The sequence below is a fragment of the Sorex fumeus genome, unplaced genomic scaffold, assembly GCF_029834395.1.
Source record: "Sorex fumeus unplaced genomic scaffold, SorFum_2.1 ptg000020l, whole genome shotgun sequence".
NCBI classification, from domain to species: domain Eukaryota; kingdom Metazoa; phylum Chordata; class Mammalia; order Eulipotyphla; family Soricidae; genus Sorex; species Sorex fumeus.
Window position 1 is genome coordinate 10,137,956 of NW_026606077.1, and position 17,815 is coordinate 10,155,770.

General features: G+C 49.6%; 1 protein-coding gene across 1 annotated transcript; it reads left to right on the forward strand.

Annotated features, from left to right (window-relative positions):
* The first annotated feature begins 1,019 nt into the window (after window positions 1–1,019).
* VDAC2 (voltage dependent anion channel 2) lies at window positions 1,020–15,065 on the forward strand. The gene is made up of 10 exons (XM_056113305.1): window positions 1,020–1,159; window positions 1,339–1,393; window positions 2,332–2,400; window positions 3,202–3,251; window positions 6,472–6,624; window positions 6,723–6,775; window positions 7,513–7,740; window positions 9,333–9,483; window positions 11,325–11,382; window positions 14,663–15,065. Exons 2-10 carry the CDS (start codon window positions 1,363–1,365, stop codon window positions 14,752–14,754), a joined length of 885 nt encoding a protein of 294 aa, XP_055969280.1. The 5' UTR covers window positions 1,020–1,159; window positions 1,339–1,362; the 3' UTR covers window positions 14,755–15,065.
* The last annotated feature ends 2,750 nt before the right edge of the window (window positions 15,066–17,815 follow it).

Below are 17,815 nucleotides of genomic sequence, written 5' to 3' on the forward strand. Positions count from 1 at the left end.
AAGGCGAAGGGGGAAGGCTTTGCTCACAGCCGGCGGCAGACTGCCTAACTGCCTTATATCAAACTTGAAACTTGACATTTTATTTATTTTTGATGTTAGGAGTTGGGGAGGCGAGGGACGGACAGTTCTGGCTGTGCTGGGGGGTGGTACCCTGTGCAGTGCTGGGGATGCATTCCGGACCGCCCGCAGGCAAAAACCGGTGATGCCACGCGCCGATCCTCTGTCATTTTACAGAAGGGGAAGCGGGCGGCTGATTTCGGAGCCTCAGTTTCTCTCTTTTCCTATCTCAAAGGCGGGAGCGCTTTCCCGGTCCCTCACGCTTCCCGCACGCCCAGGGACCCCTCGTCAGCCTGAGTCCTACTTTCCTGCGGGTCTGACTCGCCAAGACCGCTCCGGGTCCGTGCCTGTGGAAAGCATCTCTCTCCCAAGCAGAGGAACCCCAGGCTTGGGGTGGGAAGAAGGGGAAGCAGCGGGGCACCCGGAGGATGTTAGGCACCTAACAGGGCAGTTAGGCCGCAGGTGCCGGGAAGGGGGGCGCGGCGCCCCTCCGGCTCCTCTCCGTGCGTGCCGGGATCCAAACGCACGCAGCCCGCGCCCAGCACCCCCGGGGTCCCCCTGCAGATTCGGTGCAGACGCCCCTAGGCGAGACGGCCTGCGCGGGCCGGAGTCGCACGCACCCCGACTGCCGCGCCCGCGCGGGCACGCGCCCGGCGCCCCGCCCACCCGCGGCGGGCGCGCGCGCGCGGCCTCCGCCCCATCCCCCGCCGCGCGCTCCCCAGCGCGCCGCCTCCGCCGTTCCCCGCCCCTTGGCCTCCGGGGCTGCCCTCGCCGCTGCCTGACCCCAGGGCGCGAAGCCTCGGCCTCGGCGACGCCCGCCGGCGGACGACCACCGGCCATCTCGGAGGCGGCGGCGCCCGCGGGCCCCGGGCGGGCCCGGAACCGGCCGGGGTGGGCGCGGGGCGGCGCGGCGCGGACAGGCGGCGCGGCGGGCAGCCCCGGCGGCCGCGGCGGGGTCCTGGCCGGGGAGGACAGGCTTGCGGCGGGCGGAACGGTGTCTCCTTCACTTCGCCCTCCAGCCGCGGCAGCTGCAGCCTGAGCGCCTGCGAGCCCAGCGGCCCGAGCTCCGAGCGGCGCGGCGGCCCCCTCCGGAGACCCCCAGGTAGCGCCGCGCCCGCGTCCCCCGCCGCCGAGGGCCCGGGGGGCGGCGCCCGGCTGGAGGCCGCACTCGGGGTCGGCCGCGGGTCCCTAAGATGGCCGCGCCGCCCCGCGACCCCGCGCCCTGCCCTTGGCCGGCCCCGCCGGCCCCGCTCACCGCCCCTGTCCTCCTTCCTCCCGCAGATCACCTCCTCCCGCGGCCTCGCCATGGCGGCCTACGGATCGGGCTGCAAGCGGCGTGAGTAGCGCGGGGCTCTGCGGGCGGGGCCGGGGGTCGGGGCTGCCCCCGCCGCGGGGGGTGGGGTCCTCCCGGGGGTCGGTCCGCGGGCGCGCGTGCCCGTCCCCCAGCCCCCCGGGGCTCCTCCCGCCGCGGCCCCGCTCGCACCCGGAGCCGGGGCTACTCACCCCGGGGCGCGGCCGGGGCGCAAGGTCACCGCGTGTGCGGGGAAGGGCGTGGGCGCGGCCGCGAGAATGAATGGGCCGCGGCCCGGCGCCCCGAGCTGCCCCGAGCTGCCCCGGCCGGCGGCGGCGCGGCCGCCCGGCCTCGGCTTCGACGTCTCCAGGGAGGCTTCGTTGACGTCGACAATTGAAGCATGGGCGCTTTCGCCGAGTTCCAAGACTCGGGGTCCTGCTCCCGGAACCTCCCCCCTGTGCTCCCGAGGGTCGGCTTGGGCCCGTAGGCCTCCGAGGGCGCCGGCCGGGGCAGCGGGAGCCCGGCGCGGGCCTTTCCGGGCGCTCTCGGGGTCCCAGCAGCCCCCCGCGGTGAGTGAGCGCCGCTGGCCCCGTGCCCGGCCGCGCCGGCCGAGCCCCGTGGACGGACGGGCGAAGTCGCCTTTCCCGCCCGGGACCCTGGGGGGGCGGTCCCCCGCCGTTAGAGAGGGACCCCCGGCGGGACCGTGGAATACCGTCCGTGGAATACCGTGTTTGGAACCCGAAAGGGAGGATTGGGCGCTAGAACACGGTTTCCAGCCGCCGCCCCGGGCTGTTCTGTTTGATTCCATTGGTTGGTTTTCGTCGAGGAGGCGCCCCCGGCCGTGCTGGGCTCCCCCTGGCCCTGCCCCGGCAGCCCCCCGAGTTTCGAGAGCGGCGGTTGGTCGCGGCGCGGGTCCGACAGACAGTAGATGGGAGGACGACGGGAGCATCAGTAACGTTGACTGGGACGTTTCTTTCTTCTAGCGATGTGTGTACCCCCCGCGTACTGTGACCTTGGCAAAGCCGCCAGAGATATTTTCAACAAAGGATTTGGTAAGGACTGGAAACTTTTTCAGCTCAGAAGTCGGTTTGGAATTGTATAGGGAAGTGAAGTCAGTCATTCCTTTTGACTTTTCACGCCGAGCTAACTTTTATATCTGCTTTACTTTCAATCAAACTTCTATTTTAAATAAAGCTTCTGTGATAATGCCTGTTCTCCTTTTTTTTTCCCCCCAGATTATAGTTAAAGGATTTCAGTTTTTTGGTTTTTCTTCATCCTTTTCCCTAGTCCTTGTGTGACTAGAATTATCATATATTACTGTTCTGCTCTTGTGGTTAATGACGTCTAATGGTTTGAGGGCGTATTTAAGTCAAATTTTTGTTTGCTTCTTGAAGATTTTGTTCCACACACTGATGTATGTCCTCTTTAGATTTCCTAGAGTATTGATCCATTTAAGCTACTAAAAAGAGATAAATATGCCTTTGCGATAAGAGTTTAAAAAGTGCCTGTTTTATAATAACCATTGGGTATTCTGTGATTTGAATTGATTTTTTTTTAAATCGGTTAAATTTTTCAGTGGTTTGAAAGCATTATTTTGGTTGCTGACTATACAGTAAAATACTCAGCAAAACTGCATACAAAGTTTTTTTCTGGCAGTTTTTGTAATTCTTTTTTTCACTTAAATATTGTTTGAAAACACAAAGGTTCCCCCCCCCCCCCCCCCCCCGTAAATATTATGTGCCAGTGCGTGGTTTTATTTCACTCTGAATGTGACATCTTTTTTTAAAATGTAGAGACAGTGAATTAGTGTTACCTTTTACAAAAGAACCCCTTTATCTTTTGCTCTCTTGAAGGTTTTGGGTTGGTGAAGCTGGATGTGAAAACAAAGTCCTGCAGTGGCGTGGTGAGTGTTAGTCCATTAAGTTCTGCCAAGCCTTTCTGCAGCTGAACCTCAACTCCAAAGGAAAGGAAGGCTGTAGTTGTAAGGAGTTTGCATGTAACTTGACGTTTTTGACTTCGAATTTGATTTCTGATTTTCTTTTGGTCCTTTGCTGTATTGCTGCAAACAAGGAACTAGGAGGCAAGACATCAGTTGTGTGGGACTTCCTTTTCTCTCAAAGGCAGGGAGCTACGTGTTTTACACATTGTTGTAACTTTCTATGCCAATTACCTTCATTAACGGCTCTAGTCATAAAACGTTTAACTCCTTATTTGAGTGTACAGAGAACGTATATAATGGTTGTATCCTTTCTGGGGGAAGATATTCAAGTATATTTTGTGAATTGAGAGTACCCTGGTAGTGGGTTTTTTTTTTTGCTTTTTGGGTCACACCCGGCGATGCACTTTTTGGGTTACTCCTGGCTCATGCACCAGGAATTACTCCTGGCAGTACTCGGGGGATGCTGGGAATTGATCCCGGGTCTGCCGCGTGCAAGGCAAACGCCCTACCCGCTGTGCTATCACTCCAGCCCCCTGGTAGTGTATTTTGAAAGTGGGTACTATTTTAGTGTTTGGGAGTTTCTAGTTTTTCATAATATGTCTCCTCAAAGAGAGTAAAGTAATTTTTAATTTTTGTGTGATTTTTTTTCCCCTTAAATCTTTTTTGTTGTCGTTTTGCTATTTTGGGGACTGTTTTGTGTAAGTTGAATATTGTTGGTTATTTTGATGAATTCTGCTGTAGTTAGCCCTCAGCATATATGGTTAGTATTTTACTAAAATCAGTCATGTTGTAGTTTCGTAAATACTTGAGTTTGTGGAATATATTAGCCGCATGTGCCATCTGTTTCCTTTGATCTGAAAGAAGCCTTGAGTATTTGCTGTGGTTGGGATGGACTGGTGTAAGGTATAGACTCCAGAGTAGTGACTTGGTCTTTCTACTGTTAACTTGCCAGGGTTCCTTATCACTTCCTTGAAACATTTGTACCTTGAAACATTTAATAAAGCAAAACAAAAAGCAACTTACTTTTTTTTTTTTCTTTTTGGGTCACACCCGGTGATGCACAGTGGTTACTCCTGGCTCATGCACTCAGGAGATACTCCTGGCAGTGCTCGGGGGACCATATGGGATACTGGGAATTGAACCCAGGTCAGCCTGGTGCAAGGCAAAAGTCCTACCCACTGTGCTATTGCTTCAGTCCCAGCAACTTACTATTTTTAAAAAGCTTTCTGGCTAGGTGGAGAGTCAAAATAAACTTAAAGTTGGACAATAGAAGTTTATCAAGTACTGGCTTGTTTGTTAAAGGAAAGGAAAGGATTATTGTGGACAGGGTTAAGGGACATTTTATGGAATGAGGTTTAAGATGAATGTATAGGAGCTGGAGTAGATACAAAACCACATTCTTGTTTTCATTTTATGTGTATCAGTTCATCTAGTATGGTTTTAATTTGTAGTACGTCCTTGATCACAAATATGTCCCAATGATGCCTGGTTCTGTTTATTCACATGATCTGTAGAGATGCCTAGACAAGCCCAGCATGGTATGTCTGGCGAGAGAGTGAAGGCATCAGCGACACCAGGGGTATCACAGTCCAGTTTTGGTACACATTGTGATCTTGGTTTTGTGTCTTGAGGCTTCCCTGACATGTATTCAGGCTGATCTACGGCAGTGGGTGGGGCTGTAAGAGTCACTAATCAATGTCACTTGGGATTAAAATTAGCTGCTCATAGAAATTATCCATTCCCAATGTCTGCCAAAAGGACAGGTTTCCATGTCTATTGTTTTAATAATGCTTTCCTTTTCTGTTGAGTACATGAAAATCCGCAAAGGTTTCACAGTGTCAGTCCAACTTAATCCTCCTGAAGCAGGTGCTGTTTTTACAAGTGAGGAAACAGACCTCCCCCTGAAAGTTAAGTGTCTGCTGCAGTTTAATTCATTTAGTAAAAGCCAGAACTGGACGCCAGGGCTCCTAATTTATACCCAGTCTTCTTTCTTAACATAAACCAGTGCTTTTTAATAGGCATGGAATGCCAAGCCCTGACTTGAAATTCCTGTTAATGAAAGCATCTAATTTTAGGTGCTTGGATATAAGGTTGAATGGTTTAAGTCTGTTTTGCTACAGAGCCACTACGAAGCTTTGGCTCATATTCTCATTTTTTAATTTTCTTTTTTTGGGGATGGGGAAGAGGAGCCACACCTGGCAGTGCTCAGGGATTACTCCTGGCTCTGTACCCAGGGATCATTTCTGGTGGTGATTGGGGGATCATCTGGAAGGCTGGGGGTTGAACCTGGGTCAAGTGCCCTATTTTGTGTACTGTCACTCCGGCCCCACATTCTTATTTTTTAGGATGTCACAGTCCTGGACCAGAGAGATAGTATGGTGGGCAGGTTGCTTGCCTTGTACAGGGCTGACCCAGGTTTGACCCCTGAGCACAGTACCCAGAGTAAGCACCGATGGGTAAACAAACTCTACCTCCCCCAAATTAAAAAAGTTTAAAAAATAAAAATTGAAAGATGTTTGAAAGGCATGAAACTTCGTGAAGACTACAGATCAGAAAAATAGTACTGGGATTAGCAAGTAATTCATATAAATTTTGTTCATGGTGTGAATTCTCATGGGTGCTTTCAAATTTTATGATTTTCAGAAGACAGTAGGTTATAGATGATCAGTTTCTGTTTATTACAAATTCTGTTTATCAGAAGTAGGATTTGTAATTTATTGACCTGCTTAATGTTATGAATAGATCAGATGCAGTGCCAAACACTGTCACCCTCCCTCTGGGTCAGTCCTTGGGCCAGTGATGGGGTTGCCAGGGCCACCCTTCAGCTCTGGAAGTGACCTCAGGGCCTTGGGATGCACGCCGCGTCCTCTGCTCCTGAGCTTTCTCTGTCCACGCCGTGTCTGAGCTTTCTCTGTCCTTCGCCTTAACAGAGTTTCCTTGAAAGACAGTTTGTTGTTCACTTGAGAATTAAGAGTTTAACTTGTGGTAGCTTGGAAATACTAACTTAACAAGTTGGCATGTGGTAGTGTGGAGGTTAGTTTGTCACTTTTGTTGATACTCAGTAGCAGAAGATGAGAGTTACATTGGGGAGACTTGAAGCTGTTCACTGTTACAAAGTTTTTGTGTAAATTGTTGCATTCTTTCAGGGATATAAGAAAAATTCATGAAGTTTTTGTCTTACTAGGAATTCTCAACATCTGGTTCATCTAATACAGACACTGGTAAAGTAACTGGGACCTTGGAAACCAAATATAAATGGTGTGAGTATGGTCTGACTTTCACAGAAAAATGGAACACTGATAACACTCTGGGAACAGAAATTGCAATTGAAGACCAGGTAATATTTTGAAAGTGTGCTTTTGTATTGGCTGTTTTATTTTCATATTTTCAAAAGGAAGTAAAGCTAAAAAGCAAAAAATTTTTCTTTCAAAATAGATTTGTCAAGGTTTGAAACTGACGTTTGATACCACTTTTTCACCAAACACGGGGTAAGCATGTGTATTTCTTTAACTGCTTGAATTTGAAATTGCTTACATTTTGGGGCCAGATGCACACTTAAATGTTTGCTGGCACAAGTTCACGACAAGGATGCTCTTGGTGAGCTTCAGCACATCAAGGTCCGCCACAGCCCCATCTAAAGCCCTTTTAGCCAGTATCCGGGCAGGCTCTGGGTATTAGGAATCTCATACTAAAACACCCTCATCAAGCAGGGGAACGGGTGGGGGTAATATTTGCTCGCTGATTCAGCTGCCTTCTGAGGGATTGTTTCCTGCCTTTGGAGCAGGAGCACCACGTCACTATCACTGGCTTGCTGCCAGATACTTGCCTCTTTCTGTGCCCAGTTTGGGTGATGAGCGTGTTTCTGAGAGGCCTTTGTGACTGTGCCAGTTCTGCAGAGCAGTCGTCTTTGCTGGTGGCAGTTCACTTACCCACGTGCTCTTGAGTTCTTAGTTGGTTGAACTTCTATTTAACTGCTGAGGATTGCCCTGCTACTGCATTTACTCCAGTGCCTCTGCAGTTCTCTGTGGCCCGAGAGAAGGCTCAATGGGGTGAGCACATGCTGTGCTTCAGGAGACCCAGGTGTGGTGTGTGGACACAGGATCCCCAGAGCTGGGAAGAGCCCCAAAGCAAAACAAAATTAATGTTCTATATTTTCTTTGCAGAAGTTACATAGGTAAATCTTTCCCACTGGCATCAATTTTAAGTCAATTTGTTCTTTTTCCAGAAAGAAAAGTGGTAAAATCAAGTCTTCTTACAAGAGGGAGTGTATAAACCTTGGTTGTGATATCGACTTTGATTTTGCTGGGCCTGCAATCCACGGTTCAGCTGTCTTTGGCTATGAGGGCTGGCTCGCTGGGTACCAGATGACCTTTGACAGTGCCAAGTCAAAGCTGACGAGGAATAACTTTGCAGTGGGCTACAGGACTGGGGACTTCCAGCTACATACTAATGTGTGAGTATTTCTTTTGTAGGTCCTACGTGTGTGACCTCGGATAGTTATCTCATATCTTACTTGAGTCTGTTAGCTTCTCCTTCTCTAGAGTAGAGTTACTGTGTTTTGGGGGGATTGTGGAAGGGTACAGTGGAATGACTAGGACAGCGGTAGTAGCCAGTTGGGGCCCTCTTGTCTTTTTGTTTACATAATTTAAGTTTCCAGGGAAGTGCTGTCACTCCCCCCCCCCCCCCCCCCGAAAATGGGCAATAAGACAAAAAGTTTGGGGAATTGTGATGATTTAGGTATAATAAGGATTTCTTTCCTTTGGGGGGTTGGGGTGTGGGTGGCCAGAGCTCTCCCTGGCATCGCTCAGGCCATATGATTTCGGGAATGATGCTGGGCCCATGCATGGCAGGCCAGCTCGCTCTGGCTCTGAGCAAGCTGCCCAGCTCCTAAAGCATGTCTTGACATAAAAAGATCATCATGCAGGGCTGGAGAGATGGTGCATGAGGTAAGATGCTTGCTGCGTGCCCACAGCAGACCCACTTTCAGTCCCCAGCACCGCATATGGTCTCTGAGCACTGTGAGGTGTGGCCCCCAAATCTCCTCCTCCTCCTCCTCGAGTATTTCCAGGGTGGCCCTCATGAATAATGGTAAAGAACCAGGGGGCTCGGCCCATGGGTGAGGCTCAGCCTTGCAGGAGCCCAACCTGGGTCAGTCCCCGGCACCACATATGGTTGTCTGAACCCTGTCCAGAATAAGCCCTGAACACTGCCAGGTATGGATCAGAAGCAGATGAAAAGGAAATACTAAAAATGGTAGTCTTACATCTGGTGCTGGATCACTTTTCATTTCATGTGAGGTTTAAAGCTTTGGGTTTTTAGAAGATGCCGAGATATTGCCAAAACCCTGCCAGTGCGTTACTTTGCCTTAGAGTTTGGGGTCCTGATATGGTGGGGTTGCCATCTAGCTTGGCATCTCACCTGTCCCACGCTGGATACATGTGTGCTGGTGTATATGTGTGTGCGTGTAGCTCTGTAATGAAGACATCTTCGCGATAATGGACGTATAAAGAAGGAAGCCAGATTTTCCCCTAGTCCTACTCCCTTCATTGTTTTTGTCTTGAGGCTACACCCGGGGCTTACTCCTGGCTCTGCACAGAGCTCACTCTTGGTGGGTTCTGGGGCCGTAAGGGAAGCCTGGGACGGAAACTGGCTTGGCTGTGTCCAAGGCGGGCGTCCGTCCCGCTCTGCTATCTCTACTCCCTTTATGTGTGCACGTACACACATAATCATGCTAATGGGTTTCTTTTTTATGTGTGTATAGATATGTAGATACACATATGTCATGCCCGGAAGACTATTACTAACCTTCTTTCCTTACTGCACTTTCCCCTATAGCATTGTATAATCTCCTGCATGATTGTTAGTGACACTGTGGCAATCCCAGTAGGTGGATGTGCCAAAATATATTTTTTTGGACATCAGCTTGGAAAACCTTTGAAACTTCGGTGTTCAAGTTAGTGAAATTGGTGACCCATATTAACAATGGCCCTATTTAAATATAGTGCTACAGAATTAGCTTAGTGTTGTTTATTGACTCTTTTGTAGCAATGATGGGACAGAATTTGGAGGATCGATCTACCAGAAAGTCTGTGAAGATCTTGACACCTCAGTAAACCTTGCCTGGACCTCAGGTACCAACTGCACTCGCTTCGGCATCGCAGCCAAATACCAGTTGGATCCCACTGCTTCCATTTCTGTGAGTATATGCCGCAGGTCTCGGAGTTGGGAGTCAGTCTCTGGGTAGAGTCTAAACTAGGGTTCACAAGAGACTGGGCCTGGAATCTGGAATGCGACTTTTATGGTGGAGGCCTGGCGTCAGGAGCTCCCAGCACATATCAGAGCCAAAGAAATTGGAATCTCATTTCACGAACGCCAGTGTTGGGGGCCCTGGATAGTTCTCATCCGTATCGGAGAGTTGGAGTTTCTGGTTTATTTGACTTGTCTTTTTATGGCTCCAAAATACCTTCAGATTTGATCCGGTCGCCAGTGGTCCATATACGGTTTTACAGGTGAAGAAACTGAAGCTCCGAAAGGGAAAGGAGCCCACCTAAGGGGAAAGGGGCAGAGTGGGGAAGAAGGCAAAGCAGAGCCAACACGCGATCAATGGATTGTGATTTTCCCCTGTGGGGGTGTCTGCTTAGCTACTTTGCTGTGACCAGCTCTGTTTGCTCACACTGAGAGTCTAGCATCCCTTTCCCCTGTTTTGGGGGAGCTGGGTCCACTAACCCTTGGCCTTCAGCTTCTGCTTTCTCTTCTCAGGTCAGGGGTCGGATCAAGTACAGGGTCTGGGGGTGTTGGAGGGTCCTTGGTAGCTGAGGAAGAGGAGGAGGAGGAGGAGGAGGAAGTGCAGTGCCTGGGTATGGAGGGGCCCCAGAGAGCCGAAGATCTTGTGTTGCAGTTGCTTGAGCGGGGAGGCTGCCCTTACTGTAATGAGCTCAGCAGGAAGGAAAGTCAGGTCTTCTGTGAGAATTGTTTCTGTCTGTATCTCTGAGGCCTTCAGTTGAGTTCTAGCCTGTTGTTGCTTGATCTTCCTGCAGTTGTCCTAGAGTGGGGAGAGTAAGCAGCACTGTAGGAGTTAAAGCCTCAGGCTACGCAAGGCCCTCAAATCTGTGGGCTTGTTTTCCTAGTCAGGGTCAAAGGTGCAGCTCTCGGAGAGTCTAAATGGGAAGGAAGCAGTTTGCAGCGTGCATGTCTTTGAGTGTTTCCTGGGAATTGGTTTGGAAATGCTTCTTGCGTTTCCCACCGGAAGAGTTGACCTAATGGAGAATCTCCCGCCATCGTCTGATTCCTTCTCTAAACGAGTACATCCTCATATCCGATTGTCTGGGGCTCTTGGTTGGGGACAAACAAGATGGTCACAGTGGGGCACTTCTTCCTTAGACACTTGTCTTGACATGGTTATTGCGTTCATGGAGACTTGGCAGTATAATTAAGTGAACAAAAGTGACATGTGACTTTTTCCTTTGGATTGAGCTCTTTCAGTGTTGTACTTATTTTGTAAGAGTATAAACATCAAATCTTACCTAAATTTGTTTTTGCCCCAGAAGTAGTTGCTCATCTTTTTTTTCCCTTTTGAGTAAAATAGTTTTTTAGAGAAATGTAAGCGAGAGTACACTTGCAGGCTGCGATGTGGCGGCTGTCACTCACCTTAGACTAGCACAGTCAGAATGTGGCCGAGTCCTGTGCCTGGCCAACAGCGCGGCTCTGCAGCCTGGGTCAGCGGCTTCTTTAGACACAGGCCCTCCCTGCTGTGGGTCATGGCAGTGGAAGCGACTTTCCTTACCACATTTGGCTCTTCGGTGTTTGTCCAGCCTTTGAAACTGAGTAAATAATAAAGTTGTGGAGGGTGTGGGTGCTCTGAGAAGGTGAACGATCCCTCTCCTCAGTCTGGTTACAGACAGCCAAGCTCAGGCATTAGGAAGAAGTGTCAGAATGTGAAACGAAGGACTTTTTTCTTGTTGGATTTTAACATTGGTGTTTTGATTCTTTGGGAAGCCCTTGAAGCTTTGTTTCACTCCTATTGTGCATTTTTTTTAGGCAAAAGTCAACAACTCTAGTTTAATCGGAGTGGGCTACACGCAGACTCTGAGGCCTGGTGAGTATTCCTGGTAAAGTAGGCTTATTCTGGTGTTTTTCAAATTTTGCTGTCATTTCTGAGCTTATGTTGCAAACTTTCCAGGTTTAAAGAATTGACACAAGAGGCTGGGTGGGCAGGAGCGATAACACGGAGCTATAGGGCATTGGTCTTGCAGGCGGTCTCTGCCGAGAGTAACTCTGAGGCAGACCGGAAGTAAGGCCTGAGCACTGCCACCTATGTCCCAAGAAGACAAAAACAGACAAACAAAAAACCTACAAGAAACCAACAACTGACAAGGGGCCAGAGAGATGAATAGGGCTAAGGCTCTAGTCTTGCATGCAGCCAGTCTCGTTAGATGCCTGGCACTGCACAGACCCCTGCACACTCTGGATTGGCCTGAGCAATACTGCATCTGGAATTGGCACTGGCTGGGGTGGTGGAGCCCTAGGGAGGTTTTCGCCCTTTCCCCAGTGCTGCTGGGAAGGCCCTAGGAGCAATAGGCAGGAACACAATAGCCATATTTACCTTTTGCTACAGTGTATTCTGTTTCTTTTCCTGCTTGGTTGTTTGACTTCCCCTCGATTGAAACTTCTCTAAATCCTTATCTTTTGTCTCTAAATAAGGTCATTTTCTTATCTGTGTAACCAGGAAACTGTTAGTACAGTGGAGAAAGTTAACAATGATTTGGTGCTGACGACTTAGTGTAGTGGGTTAGAAACTTGCCTTGCACGCGGACACAGGTTCAATCCTTTTCATCTTCTACTGCCCCCAAGCACCACCTGGAGTAAGGATTAAGGGCAGAGATCCCTGGACTTAAACCCTGAGCATGACGGGGTGCAGTCCAAAAACAAAACCAAAAAAAACCCAAAACCCCAACAACAAAAAACAGTTGATTTTTGTATTAACACCTAATTTCCTACTTTCCCTTCTCTTTTGCTTTGTTTTTTGGGCCATACCTGGCTATGCCTGAGACTTACTCCTGGTCCTGTGCTCAGGCATCACTCTTGGCCTGGCAGCGCTCAGGGAACCGTAAGGGGTGCTAACGTCAGATCTGGGTCAGCTGCATGCAGGGCTAGCACCTTATCCACTGTACTCTTTCTCTGGGCCCACATTTCTTATACCTGAAACTTAATAGAGAAAATCTTGACTTCTCTCACTGAGTTGTTCAGTTTTACTTTTGTTTATAATGCAATATTTTGACCCTAGTATTTCCAGCTCAGTCCCAGTGTGTATGAGCTAGTTACCTGAGAAAACTCTTGTACAGTTCAGATTTCAGCATCCGAGATAGCACAGGGGTGAAGGCACTGCTTGCATTACCTGTGGGCAACCTAGGTTTGGTCCTGATCTTTTGAGCACTGCCAAAAGTGATTTCCTGAGCACAGAACCAGGAGTAGCCTTCAAACACACTTTCCAAAATGCAGATTCCAATTCAGTTCAGTGGTTGTAGGGTACAGTGTTCTTCTGACAAGTTTACAGGTAGTTTACAAGCTTACAGTACACTTAGTGGTACTCAGTCTCACTCCTGGCAGACTTGATCAAATGTATATGGTGCTGGGGATCGAACCCAAGTCAGCCAGGTCAATTATTTGTAAGGCCAGTGCCTTACCCACTGTCTGTCCCTGGGTCCCTGACCAGCTTTTATGTGAATAACAAGATTCTAAAGCACTTGAAATCTTTTTTTAAAAAACTATAGACACTCTCTCTCTCTCTCTCTCTCTCTCTCTCTCTCTCTCTCTCTCTCCACACACACACACATATGATAATTTTTTTTTTAGGCACAGCATTGCTCAGGGCTTACTCCTGGGCTGGCTGTGCTCTGGGGACCGTTTGGGGTGCTGGGGATCAAGTCTGGTCAAGACAAATGCCTTAACAAATGCCGTAGCATTCAAGACAAATGCCTTAACCCATAACTGTCTCTCTGCCCCCATCCCTCCTCCTTTTTTTTAAGCTTTCCTTTTTTTGGAGATAGGGAGTGGGGGTGTTTGGGTTTGGGACCATACTTGGCAAGCTTATTTCTGGCTGTGAGCTCAGTGGGACCATAAGCTATGCTGGGAATTAAATCGTGTCAGTTCCTTGAGGTTGGTACCATAGCCCCATGTGTATATATATATCTATATGGGGCTTCCCCACATCACACTGGCAGTTAGCACATTTGTGATTTCTTTGTGTCTATATACACTAGCTCTTTTTTCTCCACATGCTTCAATGAATTTTTTTTTTTTTGTGGGGGGGAGCCACACCCAGTGATGATAGAGTTTTCCCCCGACTCTGTGCTCAGGGATCATTCCTGGTGGGGCTTGGGGACTCTCTACGGTGCTGGGGATCGAAACAGGGTCTGCCTCCTGCAAGGCAAGTGCCCTCCCCACTGTTCTGTCTCCAGCCATGAACTTGGTTTGAGTTGCTGGCCCACACTTGGTGGTGCTTGAGGATTGCTCTTGGTGGTATTTGGGCATACCATATGCTGCTGGGTTCCAAACTCAGGGCTCTAACATGCACGGGCCCAGAGCCTGCACTCTGGAGAGCCCTTTGCGACATCTGACTGTAGCATTTTGTTAATGTTTTGGGGCCACATCCCACAAGGCTCAGGCCATACTCCTGGCTTTGCTGTCAGAAGTCACTTGTGCTGGTGCTCAGGGAACCCTATGGGCTGGCAGGGTTGAACCCGGGTTGGGGGCATGCATGTATTATCTCTGGCCCCTGGCTGCAAGCTTTTAAATGGATGTTTTGCATACATGCAGATGCATTAACTCTAGCACGCAGAGGCTGACTTTCCTTTTTGTCTTTTCTTTTTGGGTCACACCCGGTGATGCAAAGGGGTTACTCCTGGCTCTTCACTCAGGAATTATTCCTGGCAGTGCTCAAGGAACCATATGGGATGCTGGGAATTGAACCCGGGTCGGCCGCGTGCAAGCCCTACCTGCTGTGCTATTGCTCCAGCCCCCAACTTTTCTTTTTAACTCTAATACCATTATCACAGCGAAAACAACATTATGCCTGATAGAATTTATATTTTGAGTTTGCTGCTGGTCCCTTTTCGTAGTTTTCTGTTTCCTAGAGTTCATTACCATTGTCTTTCTGGATGCAGTCTGGGTAGTCCACTGAACATTAGACTGTATTTCGTAGAAAACTTTGAGCCGTATTGACGTTTTTCTGCCGGGTCCTGATGCTGTAATGGAATACTTCTTGGTGCTCTGTGGCGGCTTGGCCAAAGGTGTAGGTCCCTTGCGGGCCGAGCAGGAGCCTGGCTCTGGGCCGACGAGTCGGGGAGCCACCTCACGCGCTCTGCTTCTGTTCGCAGGTGTGAAGCTTACGCTGTCTGCTCTGGTAGATGGGAAGAGCGTCAACGCTGGAGGGCACAAGCTTGGGCTGGCCCTGGAGTTGGAGGCTTAACCCAGCTGGAAGGAATCTCTGGGAAAGGGCATCAGATTCGGCCTTAATATGTTTCCAGCGTGACCAGCAGGCTTCTCTATTCCCTCCCCCCACCCCCCGAGAAGGTGATCAAAACAAAAAATGATCTAAATCTAAACAAGAACTGTATTTTAAATATTTAGACAGTCACTCGTTAGCTGGTTTCTAGTTGAATTGGATATCTACCTAGTTACCAATGCTGCACCATGCAGTCACCTATACATTATTTAAATGTATTTAACTGTTAAATGAGCTACCCACCAATAATGAAATAGACCTTTATGAAAACTGTGCAGTTGTGTGCATGTTTGTTTTTATGTTCCTTTTAACATTGAATATTGCCATTGAATGAGATGGATCAATGAGACGGATCAGTGGATGTTTTAAGATGAGGGTTTTTTTTTTCTCTTTTGGTTAAATTCAGCTATCATTAGAATTACTTTGGTATCCCCAAACATTACAAATTATGAATAAAACAAGTATATATAATTAATGACTCCAAGTATTTGCAGAATGAAGACTTTGCCAGCTAGGGTCAAGCTCTCTGGTGTATAATGTAAACCTTTATTTTTCCAGTGAGCATTTTGCTCTTTGCCTAAACCTGTGCCATAGACTTCTTTGTGTCCCTAGAGTAACTCCATGAGGTTTTTTAGTTTACAATAAAATAAGAGGATATATGCCTTACATCTTCAGTTTGTAAGTTTGTGCAAAATTACCTTGGCTCTTTGTTAACCATAAGTGTTGCAGAGTAAATGAAGAGAAAAATTAGGGGTCAATGCTAAAGTTAACAACACGCACGGTAGCCCACCGCAAGCTCCTGCCAGGCACTTAGCTGGCTCTGGAAAGGTGGGCTGGGGCCCGTGGAGTGCAGGATGGGTCAGTGCCTCTTGCTGCCCTCTGGATTGCAGTGCATGCAAATAGGAAATGCTTACGGTAAAAGAAGGAGAGTGTTTTTGAATGGGGAGATAGCGTGAAGGATATCAAAGGTTAGAGAGAGGGGGAGATTGTTGAAACAAATCAGACTCAAATAGTTTGAAGCCTTGGCTAGAACAGACCGGGGTTGCCTCTACAAAATGGTCCTTGCTTCAAATGCTCGGGTCCAAAAGAATCTGCCGATGAGAAGCCCATGCAAGATGCCGATGCTGGTGGCAGTGCAGAAAGACCCCTCCGGTCCCTCCCTAAGGCTGGAAAGACACCGTCTGGGAGAATCGATGTCTGGCAGGAACGATGCCAGAAACTGGAATGTGAGCCAGTTTGTTTTAATTAGGTGCTGTTGCCAGATAAGAGAAATAGGGATGGGGCCAGAGAGCCGTTGTGGGGGTTAAGGTGCCTTGCTTTGCTTACGGCCAACTGCGGTTCATCCTGGCACTGCGCATGTCCCCAGAGCACCAGCAGGAGGGACCCCTGAGTGCAGCTGGCTGTCACCCCAAAAACAAAGGGAAAAACGAGGGCAGGCTGTCTGTAAGCGTGGTGTGAAAGTACCGTACCTGATATGAGAGGTGGGACCAGCAAACAGCTTTCAGACCTCTAGTGGTGCAGGGCTAAGGGAGGAATCTCAAGACTTTGGAACTCAGCTTTTTAAACTGGGGCTTAGTATGGGAAAATTGGGCAAGAGTGAAAGGTTTCAGAACACCACCAAAAATGAATTGAGTCAATCCCGTGATGAATATGAGGTGTTTCTAAAAGCATCCCCGATGGTGTAGTTTTTGACTATAGGGGTGGGAAATGTCAGGAGCCCTGCAGTGGAGCACCTGAGGTTCTCTCTTGCCTGCTGACCCTTCAGTGACCAGTGGCCTTTCCTCACGCAGTGCCCTGGACTGGGCTTTGGACAGTGTCATAGATGAGATCTCAGTTGAGTTACCAGTCTGCCAAGTATTAATAATACTGTTGGACGCCTTTTGCCTGCTGATAGATTTTCATGGGTGGGTGAGGGTTAAGTCTGCACCTTGGACCCTGGGCGTCATCCAAATGTAGCCCTCGGGTTATGAAGGTGCCATGCAGCTTACACAACTGCTGCTCCCTGTCACGGCCCAGCCCTACCCAGGGAGTGGCACCTCTTAGCTGTGGTCCAGGCGAGGACTTGTCAGACCGTGGCATTTAGTGGGAAGAACCGGGTATAAACCTGAGCTCTGAAGGAGGAAGCACTCACACCTGTGATGTCAGTGCTGAGAGCCTGACTTGCCCCTGAATCTGGGAGATTTGTTCACAGTTGTCTTAGCTAGAGAGAGCTGGGTAAGACGCTTGTTTGGGGGGGGATTTGTTAAAACTTGCTGTACTTGGGACCAGAGCAATGGTACAGCAGGCAGGGCGTTTGCCTTGGCACAATTCCAGCTCATTCGATCCCTGGCATCCCCTACCAACCCCCAAGCACCATAAGGAATGATTCCTGAGTGCAGAGCCAGGAGTAACCCCTGAACATCATAGAGGTATGACCCAAAAACAAAAAAACAAAACAAAAAAAACCCCACCCCCAGAATTCTTGCCATTCTTGGCCATAGAGAGCACAGGGACAAGGGCCTGTTTGTTTTGCACACAGTTCCTCAGGCACTGCTGGGACCCGGGACACAGTGCTGTCTTCCTGCCCCCCTGGAGGGCGGTCACCTTCACATGGGACTCTCCTGCAGGACTTGAGGGCGGTGGGAGGCATGCTGACTAGTCTTCAGCTCCAAGTCTCAGCCAAGTGGCCGGGGATGTCCACTGGGGCTGAGCTGAGGGTACTATGAAGACCGGCAAATGGCCTCAGAACTGGCGTCACCCACCAAAGTACTGGCCTTGCAGTTGCCCCGTTGCAGGCAGGGGCTAGCCCTGCCAGCGAGCTCAGGGGAGCCTTGAGAAACTTGGTCGCTTGCAGCCTAGGGGGTCCTGTGGCGGCTGAACTGCGGAGCGAAGGCTCTGCCGGATTGCGTTTGGTCTGGCCGAAGAAAGTTTGGTCTCTGACACCGCGTCTGGCCCACACCTGGGTGGCCCGCCGCAGTGACCACCAGCGTGCACCCAGCAGAGCAGCTGCCCCCCTGCCTCCCCCACATCAGTGCACACACGGGGG

Bases quoted from the DNA above. Each gene is read 5' to 3' on its own strand.
- VDAC2 (XM_056113305.1), top strand. From the start codon at position 1,363: ATGGCGGCCTACGGATCGGGCTGCAAGCGGC. The intron at 2,401-3,201 runs GTAAGGACTGGA...GCTCTCTTGAAG, and splicing joins TATTTTCAACAAAGGATTTG to GTTTTGGGTTGGTGAAGCTG. The intron at 7,741-9,332 runs GTGAGTATTTCT...ACTCTTTTGTAG, and splicing joins TTCCAGCTACATACTAATGT to CAATGATGGGACAGAATTTG.